Source organism: Balaenoptera acutorostrata, chromosome 1 (assembly GCF_949987535.1).
Source record: "Balaenoptera acutorostrata chromosome 1, mBalAcu1.1, whole genome shotgun sequence".
In the NCBI taxonomy this organism is placed as follows: Eukaryota; Metazoa; Chordata; class Mammalia; order Artiodactyla; family Balaenopteridae; genus Balaenoptera; species Balaenoptera acutorostrata.
Genome location: NC_080064.1, coordinates 130190884 through 130202889, shown reverse-complemented (window position 1 = coordinate 130202889; position 12006 = coordinate 130190884). Strand labels below are relative to the sequence as shown.

The following is a 12006-nucleotide window of genomic DNA, read 5'->3' as shown; positions in this document are numbered from 1 at the left end:
TCTTCTACACTGTGTATCAGACCTGTTTACAAATGTGCTCACATTAATTTTTACAACTCTTTGTAATAGGTATGATTTTTCTCATTCTCCAGATGAGGAGACTGAGCATACAGAAGTTAGGAGCTAGTTAGTTGTAGATTATTTAACTCCAGGACCATGCTCCAAACACACCACCTGTTTTTATTTTGGCTAATGCTTACATTAACTGAAAGTCAAACCCAAATTTTAATAGAATATATAGAAACTCCCACATACGACTGTGCTTTGTATTAAGAGGCCTGTATAAAACTAATAGCCTTTTCTTTTAAAAATCTGAATGATTTTCCTTTTTCTTCGTTCTGAAACCATGGTTTCAGATTTGTTCTCAGTGGATTTACCTCTCTCTGTATAATGCAAAAGGATGTTCTCCTCTCTGCTTTTGTGTTGGGGATTTGCCCTCTGTTACTTTCTCTGCATGCCACGTCTACTTGAGAATGCATTTTGCTTCAAAGCATCCCTCCCCCAACTCCAATCTATCTTTCTAACTATCTGTTTTATAAGGGGAGGGGAAGAGTAAGTTTCATATAAAATAAAAAAACACTATGTATCTAATTGCTCACCAAAAGTTCTACCATGTAAAATACTTTAAAATGAAGATTTTTATAGGGAAATTTATTTTTTGTACTTACTATATAAAGTTTAGAAAATACAGAGAAGTAGGAGAAAAATAAATCTTAGCTTTTAATGTTAATTTTCCCATTCTTTTTGTATCATATATCTGATATGTAATTGTTTACACTGATTTTTAAAGGGCTGTTTTTATGATTTTTATGATTTTATAAACAAATTTACATTGGGAGAACACAGACAATAACAATATAAAGGTGGAAAAAAAACTACAGAATGCTGCCACCCAAATTGAACTGTTTATATCTTAGTGTATTTCCTTAACATTCATGTTATACTCTTTGATTATTTGTTTGTTTTGTTTGTTTTTTGTATTCACATTCTGATTTTATGGTATAGTTGGTAGAAGAGAACTCCAAGAGTTCTAGATGATATATGATATGAGGGAGGATCTACTGACAAGTAGTATCTTTGCTGGGTGTTTAATTAGTCCTTACCTAATTAAAGAGAAAAAAAAAACAACTGGCTTCAGGTCTTCAATATAATTTGAAATTAAACTATAAAGAAAACTATAAATGAGAAAACAATTTAACCCCTCTTGACGTCAAATAATAAAAGTAACACAAGCACCAAACATTTAGGGCCAACCAGGGCAGAAAGGTGTAAATGGAAAAGGACCCTCTCCAGTCCCCTGACCCCCTCATGCACCGTGAGGGATATGAGTGTGTGCAGTGCATCCCTAAAGTCACCATCACTGGCTTGTCACATTCCTAAGTGTCCTTCCAGAACACCGTTCCCTACCGAGACTACGGTATTAAGCTGAATAATAAGAAATTGGGTCATCATCCCTCAAGTTCTGGGGCCATGAAAATGAATGCTTATTAGGTTTCTCTGTGCTGATCTTTAGCAATAGGAACAGAACCACTTCTGTTTAGGATTAATAATACTCTGATTACAGTTTCCCCACTCCGCCTCGGGTTTGGTTGTTGTTTACATAACCACTGGCATGTTGTTTCTTACTCTTTGCCATCTTACAGAACCACTGTGCTTTTTGCTGCTCAACGTCTCTCTCCCCTTGCTGCCCCCCAGCTGCAGCTCATGAAAGCTTCTCTTCCATTTTTTGGGCTCTCTTCTTAGCTTTTTGCCTCTAGTGTGATTAGGGGAGGAAAAAGTATTCCTCAGTCCTCTTAGGGTCCCCGGGTCTGAAATTTAAACTGACAAAGACAGATTCACAGGAGAAAAGCATACACGTTTATTTAATAGAAGTTTTTCGTGACATGGGAGGCTTCATAAGGAAATGAGGACCTGAGGGAACAGACCTGAGTATTTTTACGCTGGGTTTGATGAAGACTGGACAGTCTTGGAGGAATATGATAAGGAGTAGGAGGGAAGGGTGGTAAACTAGGGGAAACTCAGAGAGGGCTGTTTGTTGGGATTTTCCTCGGTGTCCCTTTGTGTTCAAAGACAAAGGGTATAGGCAGGGCAGCCCTCACATGAAGGTTTTATGACCTATTTCAGGGAAGAAGGGTTGGGTAAAGGTCAAAGTGACCTTCTTGCTTCTGTCGTTCTCTCAAACTCCTTCGGCTTAAAATATTCAATATGCCAAGGTTTCATATGTTGGGAGCAGTGTGTTTTGAACCTTATAATGTGGCTATCTGCTTATAATATTTAAAAAAATGAGATGGCACATTGGTGATTATTTACAAAATTGGAACAAAGTACGCTTGAATGTTTCATTATGTATAAATTATATTTGAAATGTTCAGAAGAAGGAAAATGATTTAGCTTCTTTAAGAAAACGTCTCGAAATAAATAGAGGAGGGAGAAGATGGCGGAAGAGTAAGACGCGGAGATCACCTTCCTTCCCACAGATACAGTAGAAATACATCTACACGTGGAACTGCTCCTACAGAACACCCACTGAACGCTGGCAGAAAACGTCCGACCTCCAAAAAGGCAAGAAACTCCCCCCGTACTTGGGTAGAGCAAAAGAAAAAAGAAATAACAGAGACAAAAGAATAGGGACGGCACCTGCACCAGTGGGAGGGAGCTGTGAAGGAGGAAAGGTTTCCACGCACTAGGAAGCCCCTTCGCGGGCGGAGACTGCGGGTGGCAGAGGGGGGAAGCTTTGGAGCCACGGAGGAGAGCGCAGCCACAGAGGTGCGGAGGGCAAAGCGGAGAGGTTCCCGCACAGAGGCTCGGCGCCGAGCAGCACTCACCAGCCCGAGAGGCTTGTCTGCTCCCCCGCCGGGGCGGGCGGGGCTGGGAGCTGAGGCTCGGGCTTCGGTTGGATCGCAGGGAGAGGACTGGGGCTGGCAGCGTGAACACAGCCTGAAGGGGTTAGCGCACCACAGCTAGCTGGGAGGGAGTCCGGGGAAAAAGTCTGCAGCTGCCGAAGAGGCAAGAGACTTTTTCTTCCCTCTGTGTTTCCTGGTGCGCGAGGAGAGGGGATTCAGAGCACCGCCTAAACGAACTCCAGAGAAGGGTGCGAGCCGCGGCTATCAGCGCGGATCCCACAGCAACAGGGGCGCAGAGGAAAAAACGGAGAAATTCCCGCACACAGGCTCGGCGCCGAGTAGCACTCAGCAGCCCGAGAGGCTTGTCTGCTCCCCCGCCGGGGCGGGCGGGGCTGGGAGCTGAGGCTCGGCTTCAGTCGGATCGCAGGGAGAGGACTGGGGCTGGCAGCGTGAACACAGCCTGAAGGGTTTAGTGCACCACAGGTAGCCGGAAGTGAGTCCGGGAAAAAGTCTGCAGCTGCCGAAGAGGCAAGAGACTTTTTCTTGCCTCTTAGTTTCGCTGCGCGCAAGGAGAGGGGATTCAGAGCGCCGCCTAAACGAACTCCAGAGAAGGGCGCGAGCCGCGGCGATCAGCGCGGACCCCAGAGACGGGCGTGAGACGCTGGGGCTGCTGCTGCCGCCTCCAAAAAGCCTGTGTGTGAGCACAGGTCACTCTCCACACCGCCCCTCCCGGGAGCCTGTGCAGCCTGCCACTGCCAGGGTCCCGGGATCCGGGGACAACATCCCCGGGAGAACGCACTGCGCGCCTCAGGCTGGTGCAACGTCACGCCGGCCTCTGACGCTGCAGGCTCGCCCCGCCTCCTCCGTACCCCTCCCTCCCCCCGCCTGGGTGAGCCAGAGCCCCCGAAGCAGCTGCTCCTTTAACCCCGCCCTGTCTGGGCGGGGAACAGACGCCCTCAGGCGACCTACACGCAGAGGCGGGTCCAAATCCAAAGCTGAACCCCGGGAGCTGTGCGAACAGGGAAGAGAAGGGGAAATCTCTCCCAGCAGCCTCGGGAGCCGCGGATTAAAGCTCCACAAACAACTTGATGTGCCTGCATCTGTTGAATACCTGAATAGACAACGAATCAGCCCAAGTTCAGGAGGGGGACTCTGGGAGCAGGAGATATTAATTTTTCCCCTTTTCCTTTTTTTTGTGAGTGTATATGTATATGCTTCTCGGTGAGATTTTGTCTGTATAGATTTGCTTTACAATAGCTTTATTTTACTTCACTATATTATAGCCTCTTTCTTTCTTTCTTTCTATTTTTTCTCCCTTTTACTCTGAGCCGTGTGGACGAAAGGCTCTTGGTGCTCCAGCCAGGCATCAGGGCCGTGCCTCTGAGGTGGGAGAGCCAACTTCAGAACACTGGTCCACAAGAGACCTCCCAGCTCCACGTAATACCAAACGGCAAAAATCTCCCAGAGATCTCCATCTCAACATCAAGACCCAGCTTCACTCGACGACCAGCAAGCTACAGTGCTGGACATCCTATGCCAAACAACTAGCTAGACAGGAACACAACCCCATCCATTAGCAGAGAGGCTGCCTAAAATCATAAGGCCACAGACACACCAAAATACACCACCAGACGTGGACGTGCCCACCAGAAAGACAAGATCTAGCCTCATCCACCAGAACTCAGGCACTACTTCCCTCCACCAGGAAGCCTACACAACCCACTGAACCAACCTTAGCCCCTGGGGACAGATACCAAAAACAACGGGAACTACGAACCTGCAGCCTGTGAAAAGGAGACCCCAAACACAGTAAGATAGGCAAAATGAGAGGACAGAAAAACACACAGCAGATGAAGGAGCAGGCTCAAAACACACTGGACTTAACAAATGAAGAGGAAATAGGTAGTCTACCTGAAAAAGAATTCAGAATAATGATAGTAAGGATGATCCAAAATCTTGGAAATAGAATAGACAAGATGCAAGAAACATTTAACAAGGATGTAGAAGAACTAAAGAGGAACCAAGCAATGATGAAGAACACAATAAATGAAATTAAAAATACTCTAGATGGGATCAATAGTAGAATAACTGAGGCAGAAGAAAGGATAAGTGACCTGGAAGATAAAATGGTGGAAATAACTACTACAGAGCAGGATAAAGAAAAAAGAATGAAAAGAACTGAGGACAGTCTCAGGGACCTCTGGGACAACATTAAACGCTCCAACATTCGAATTATAGGGGTACCAGAAGAAGAAGAGAAAAAGAAAGGGACTGAGAAAATTTTTGAAGAGATTATAGTTGAAAACTTCCCTAATATGGGAAAGGAAATAGTTAATCAAGTCCTGGAAGCACAGAGAGTCCCATACAGGATAAACCCAAGGAGGAACACGCCAAGACACATATTAATCAAACTGTCAAAAATTAAATATAAGGAAAACATATTAAAGGCAGCAAGGGAAAAAAAACAAATAACACACAAGGGAATCCCCATAAGGTTAACATCTGATCTCTCAGCAGAAACTCTGCAAGCCAGAAGGGAGTGGCAGGATATACTTAAAGTCATGAAGGAGAAAAACCTACAACCAAGATTACTCTACCCAGCAAGGATCTCATTCAGATTCGATGGAGAAATTAAAACCTTTACAGACAAGCAAAAGCTGAGAGAGTTCAGCACCACCAAACCAGCTTTACAACAAATGCTAAAGGAAATTCTCTAGGCAAGAAACACAAGAGAAGGAAAACACCTACAATAACAAACCCAATACATTTAAGAAAATGGGAATAGGAACATACATATCGATAATTACCTTGAATGTAAATGGATTAAATGCTCCCACCAAAAGACACAGGCTGGCTGAATGGATACAAAAACAAGACCCATACATATGCTGTCTACAAGAGACCCACTTCAGACCTAGGGACACATACAGACTGAAAGTGAGGGGATGGAAAAAGATATTCCATGCAAATGGAAATCAAAAGAAAGCTGGAGTAGCAATTCTCATATCAGACAAAATAGACTTTAAAATAAAGACTATTACAAGAGACAAAGAAGGACACTATATAATGATCAAGGGATCGATCCAAGAGGAAGGTATAACAATTGTAAATATTTATGCACCCAACATAGGAGCACCTCAATACATAAGGCAAATACTAACAGCCATGAAAGGGGAAATTGACAGCAACACAATCATAGTAGGGGACTTTAACACCCCACTTTCACCAATGGACAGATCATCCAAAATGAAAATAAATAAGGAAACACAAGCTTTAAATGATACATTAAACAATATGGACTTAATTGATATTTATAGGACATTCCACCCAAAAACAACAGAATACACATTTTTCTCAAGTGCTCATGGAACATTCTCCAGGATAGATCATATCTTGGGTCACAAATCAAGCCTTGGTAAATTTAAGAAAATTGAAATCGTATCAAGTATCTTTTCCGACCACAACGCTATGAGACTAGATATCAATTACAGGAAAAGATCTGTAAAAAATACAAACACATGGAGGCTACACAATACATTACTTAATAACGAAGTGATTACTGAAGAAATCAAAGGGGAAATCAAAAAATACCTAGAAACAAATGACAATGGAGACACGACGACCCAAAACCTATGGGACACAGCAAAAGCAGTGTTAAGAGGGAAGTTTATAGCAATACAAGCCTACCTCAAGAAACAGGAAACATCTCGAATAAACAACCTAACCTTGCACCTAAAGCAATTAGAGAAAGAAGAACAAAAAAACCCCAAAGCCAGCAGAAGGAAAGAAATTATAAAGATCAGGTCAGAAATAAATGAAAAAGAAATGAAGGAAACAATAGCAAAAATCAATGAAACTAAAAGCTGGTTCTTTGAGAAGATAAACAAAATTGATAAACCATTAGCCAGACTCATCAAGAGAAAAAGGGAGAAGACTCAGATCAATAGAATTAGAAATGAAAAAGGAGAAGTAACCACTGACACTGCAGAAATACAAAAGATCATGAGAGATTACTACAAGCAACTATATGCCAATAAAATGGACAACCTGGAAGAAATGGACAGATTCTTAGAAATGCACAAACTGCCGAGACTGAACCAGGAAGAAATAGAAAATATGAACAGACCAATCACAAGCACTGAAATTGAAACTGTGATTAAAAACCTTCCAACAAACAAAAGCCCAGGACCAGATGGCTTCACAGGCGAATTCTATCAAACATTTAGAGAAGAGCTAACACCTATCCTTCTCAAACTCTTCCAAAATATTGCAGAGGGAGGAACACTCCCAAACTCATTCTACGAGGCCACCATCACCCTGATACCAAAACCAGACAAAGATGTCACAAAGAAAGAAAACTACAGGCCAATATCACTGATGAACATAGATGCAAAAATCCTCAACAAAATACTAGCAAACAGAATCCAACAGCACATTAAAAGGATCATACACCATGATCAAGTGGGGTTTATCCCAGGAATGCAAGGATTCTTCAATATACGCAAATCAATCAATGTGATACACCATATTAACAAATTGAAGGAGAAAAACCATATGATCATCTCAATCGATGCAGAGAAAGCTTTTGACAAAATTCAACACCCATTTATGATAAAAGCCCTGCAGAAAGTAGGCATAGAGGGAACTTTCCTCAACATAATAAAGGCCATATATGACAAACCCACAGCCAACATTGTCCTCAATGGTGAAAAACTGAAACCATTTCCACTAAGATCAGGAACAAGACAAGGTTGCCCACTCACCACTATTATTCAACATAGTTCTGGAAGTCCTAGCCACAGCAATCAGAGAAGACAAAGAAATAAAAGGAATCCAAATTGGAAAAGAAGAAGTAAAGCTGTCACTATTTGCAGATGACATGATACTATACATAGAGAATCCTAAAGATGCTACCAGGAAACTAGAGCTAATCAATGAATTTGGTAAAGTAGCAGGATACAAAATTAATGCACAGAAATCTCTTGCATTTCTATACACTAATGACGAAAAATCTGAAAGTGAAATTAAGAAAACACTCCCATTTACCATTGCAACAAAAAGAATAAAATATCTAGGAATAAACCTACCTAAGGAGACAAAAGACCTGTATGCAGAAAATTATAAGACACTGATGAAAGAAATTAAAGATGATACAAATAGATGGAGAGATATACCATGTTCCTGGATTGGAAGAATCAACATTGTGAAAATGTCTCTACTACCCAAAGCAATCTACAGATTCAATGCAATCCCTATCAAACTACCACTGGCATTTTTCACAGAACTAAAACAAAAAATTTCACAATTTGTATGGAAACACAAAACACCCCGAATAGCCAAAGCCATCTTGAGAACGAAAAATGGAGCTGGGGGAATCAGGCTCCCTGACTTCAGACTATATTACAAAGCTTCAGTAATCAAGACAGTTTGGTACTGGCACAAAAACAGAAATATAGATCAATGGAACAGGATAGAAAGCCCAGAGATAAACCCACACACATATGGTCAACTTATCTTTGATAAAGGAGGCAAGCATATACAGGGGAGAAAAGACAGCCTCTTCAATAAGTGGTGCTGGGAAAATTGGACAGGAACATGTAAAAGTATGAAATTAGAACACTCCCTGACACCATGCTCAAAAATAAACTCAAAATGGATTAAAGACCTAAGTGTAAGGGCAGACACTATCAAACTCTTAGAGGAAAACATAGGCAGAACACTCTATGACATACATCACAGCAAGATTCTTTTTGACCCAGCTCCCAGAGAAATGGAAATAAGAACACAAATAAACAAATGGGACCTAATGAAACTGAAAAGCTTTTGCACAGCAAAGGAAACCATAAACAAGACGAAAAGACAACCCTCAGAATGGGAGAAAATATTTGCAAATGAAGCAACTGACAAAGGATTAATCTCCAAGATTTACAAGCAGCTCATGCAGCTCAATGATAAAAAAACGAACAACCCAATCCAAAAATGGGCAGAAGATCTAAATAGACATTTCTCCAAAGAAGATATACAGATGGCCTACAGACACATGAAAGAATGCTCAACATCATTAATCATTAGAGAAATGCAAATCAAAACTACAATGAGATATCATCTCACACCGGTCAGAATGGCCATCATCAAAAAATCTAGAAACAATAAATGCTGGAGAGGGTGTGGAGGAAAGGGAACACTCTTGCACTGTTGGTGGGAATGTAAATTGATACAGCCACTATGGAGAACAGTATGGAGGTTCCTTAAAAAACTACAAATAGAACTACCATATGACCCAGCAATCCCACTACTGGGCATATACCCTGAGAAAACCATAGGTCAAAAAGAGTCATGTACCAAAATGTTCATTGCAGCTCTATTTACAATAGCCAGGACATGGAAGCAACCTAAATGTCCATCGACAGATGAATGGATAAAGAAGATGTGGCACATATATACAATGGAATATTACTCAGCCATAAAAAGAAATGAAATGGAGGTATTTGTAATGAGGTGGATGGAGTTAGAGTCTGTCATACAGAGTGAAGTAAGTCAGAAAGAGAAAAACAAATACAGTATGCTAACACATATATATGGAATCTAAGGGAAAAAAAAAAAAAAAGGCCATGAAGAACCTAGTGGCAAGACGGGAATAAAGACACAGACCTACTAGAGAATGGACTTGAGGATATGGGGAGGGGGTGGGGTGAGATGTGACAGGGTAAGAGAGTGTCATGGACATATATACACTACCAAATGTAAAATAGATAGCTAGTGGGAAGCAGCCGCATAGCACAGGGAGATCAGCTCGGTGCTTTGTGACCACCTAGAGGGGTGGGATGGGGAGGGTGGGAGGGAGGGAGATGCAAGAGGGAAGAGAAATGGGAACATATTGTATATGTATAACAGATTCACTTTGTTATAAAGCAGATGCTAACACACTATTGTAAGGCAATTATACTTCAATAAAGATGTTTGAAAAAAAACAAACAAACAAAAAAACAAAAAACAAAAAACAAAAATAAATAAATAAATAAATAAATAAATAAATAAATTTACATAAAAAAATAAAAAAAAAAAGAAAACGTCTCTTTTTGCTAGAGCATAATCTTTAAATGTTCTGCTAGAGCATAATCTTTAAATGTTCATGCTAGAGCATAATCTTTAAATGTTCTGTATAAATTATATTTGAAATGTTCAGAAGAAGGAAAATGATTTAGCTTCTTTAAGAAAAAGTCTCTTTTTGCTAGAGCATAATCTTTAAATGTTCTGCATAATGGTATTTCTGACAGAAATGGAAATCTCTATTGTCCCTGTGATCATCCAGGCAGTGACATTCTCATCCGAAGATGTGGCAGAAAACTGGAGGTGTCCCTATGTGTGACTAAAGTGTTAGTTTCTCCCTCTTGAGTTGGCCCTGGAAGCCCAGTATTATGGAAAGATCTGAGTCATAGCAAGTGGAGTTTCAAGTTTTAGCTCAGTCATTAACTAGCTCTGTGACTTTATGCGAGTCATTTATATTTGCTTGCCTCAGTTTCTTTATCCATAAAATGAAGGGTTTGAACACAATGATATTCAGCTTTGACATCACTGAAAAAAAAAAGGAATGGAGTTCTATGCTAGATTTGCCTCAACTTAGCTGAAAATAAAATTCTTAAAATTTCAAAGGTAACTTTGGGTTAGGTGTGTGGATGTGGATATGTGCTCTTTTGTGTGTGTGTGTGTGTGTGTGTGTGTGTGTGTGTAGTGAGGCAACTAGTTGAAAGGCCATCCTGAATGAGATGTTCAGGTGTACCATTGTTCTCTGCCAAGTCCAGATGTACCACTGTTATAACTCCAGACATCTTTTGACTTTAGGAAATAACTAAAGTTTCTACTGCAAAGGTTAAGGTTAAATCACGTTTGAATACAATTTTTACTTAGCATGGTAAACCTTTTTTCATAGAGGAAACAATACTTGCTTGAGAGTTACTTTCTTCTATTAAATAGAAATTCTGTTTTTATTCATATATAGTTTTTTAACAATCTCATTGAGGTAAATCACAGTTATAGATGAAGGAATAGGCTAATTGTTTGAGAGATTATGAAATATTTTTTCTTTGTGTGTAGGTGCTGTTGTGAAACTCTATGCCAAAACTTCAAGAGGTCAGACCCAAGAGCTTAAGCATTTTTGAAATCTTGTGGACATAGTTATTGTATCTTTTTCTGTGTGATTGTTATTTATCACAGATTTATTGAACTGATCTGTAGTGTTGCAAACTCTCCTTTCAACATTGCATTAGGTTGTTTGGTTTCTGATGGAATTTTAAAAGTTAACACAACTCTATTCTTTCCCCTCAGAAGTGTGACCTCTGGTATCTATTTACTTTTTTTCTTCTTTTACAATAAAAAAGTAATTGTTTTTATTGTTTTTTCTTAGAGGTCATGACTACATTAGAATATAGTACTCACAGTGAAAATGGTTTCAAAGCAGCAACTTATTGGCAACACAATAATATATGTGTGTGTGTGTGTGTATATATATACTTTCTGTAATTTCCTAAATAACATCTGCTTTGTAAAATTTTGTTTGGTATCTTAAACTGATGGTATTTTATTTTACTTTATTTTAAAACAGCTTTATTGAAATATAACTCATGTGCCATAATATTCACCAATTAAAGTGTACAATTCAGTGGTTTTTAGCATATTCATCATTACAGTCAATTTTAGAACATTTTCATTACCCCAAAAGGGTAATACCATACTCATTAGTAGTCATTCTCATCCCTCCCTCCCTGAAAACCCTGGCAACCACTAACCTACTTTTTGTCTCTAGATTTGTCTGTTCTGAACATTTCATATAAGTGAAATCATATAAATGGAATATGTGTTCTTTTGTAACTGGTTTCTTTTATTTAGCATAGTGTTTTCAAGATTCATCCATATTGTAGCATGAGTCAGTACTCCATTCCTTTTTATTGCCAAATAATATTCCATTTTATGGACATAGCACAACTTATCCATTCATCAGTTGATGGACATTTGGGTCACTTCCAACTTTTTTGACTATAATAAATAATGCTGCTATGAACATTAATGTACAAATTTTTGTATGGGTGTATATTATATTTTCAATGAATAATGCTGTTATGAACATTCATGTACAAGTTTTTATATGGGTATATACTATATTTTC

General features: G+C 39.8%; 1 protein-coding gene across 4 annotated transcripts in view; it reads left to right on the top strand.

The window, feature by feature from the left end:
- NME7 (NME/NM23 family member 7) overlaps positions 1–12006 on the top strand; it is a 247760-nt gene that overhangs the window by 32955 nt on the left and 202799 nt on the right. The window contains exon 1 of one of the 4 annotated variants that reach the window (XM_057549368.1): positions 10941–10973. The exons of the other annotated variants lie outside the window; for them this stretch is intronic. Coding sequence (XP_057405351.1) covers positions 10956–10973 — 18 coding nt within the window. The 5' untranslated portion in view covers positions 10941–10955. Of the gene's footprint in view, positions 1–10940; positions 10974–12006 lie in introns of those variants that run through there. 4 annotated transcript variants of the gene reach the window in all.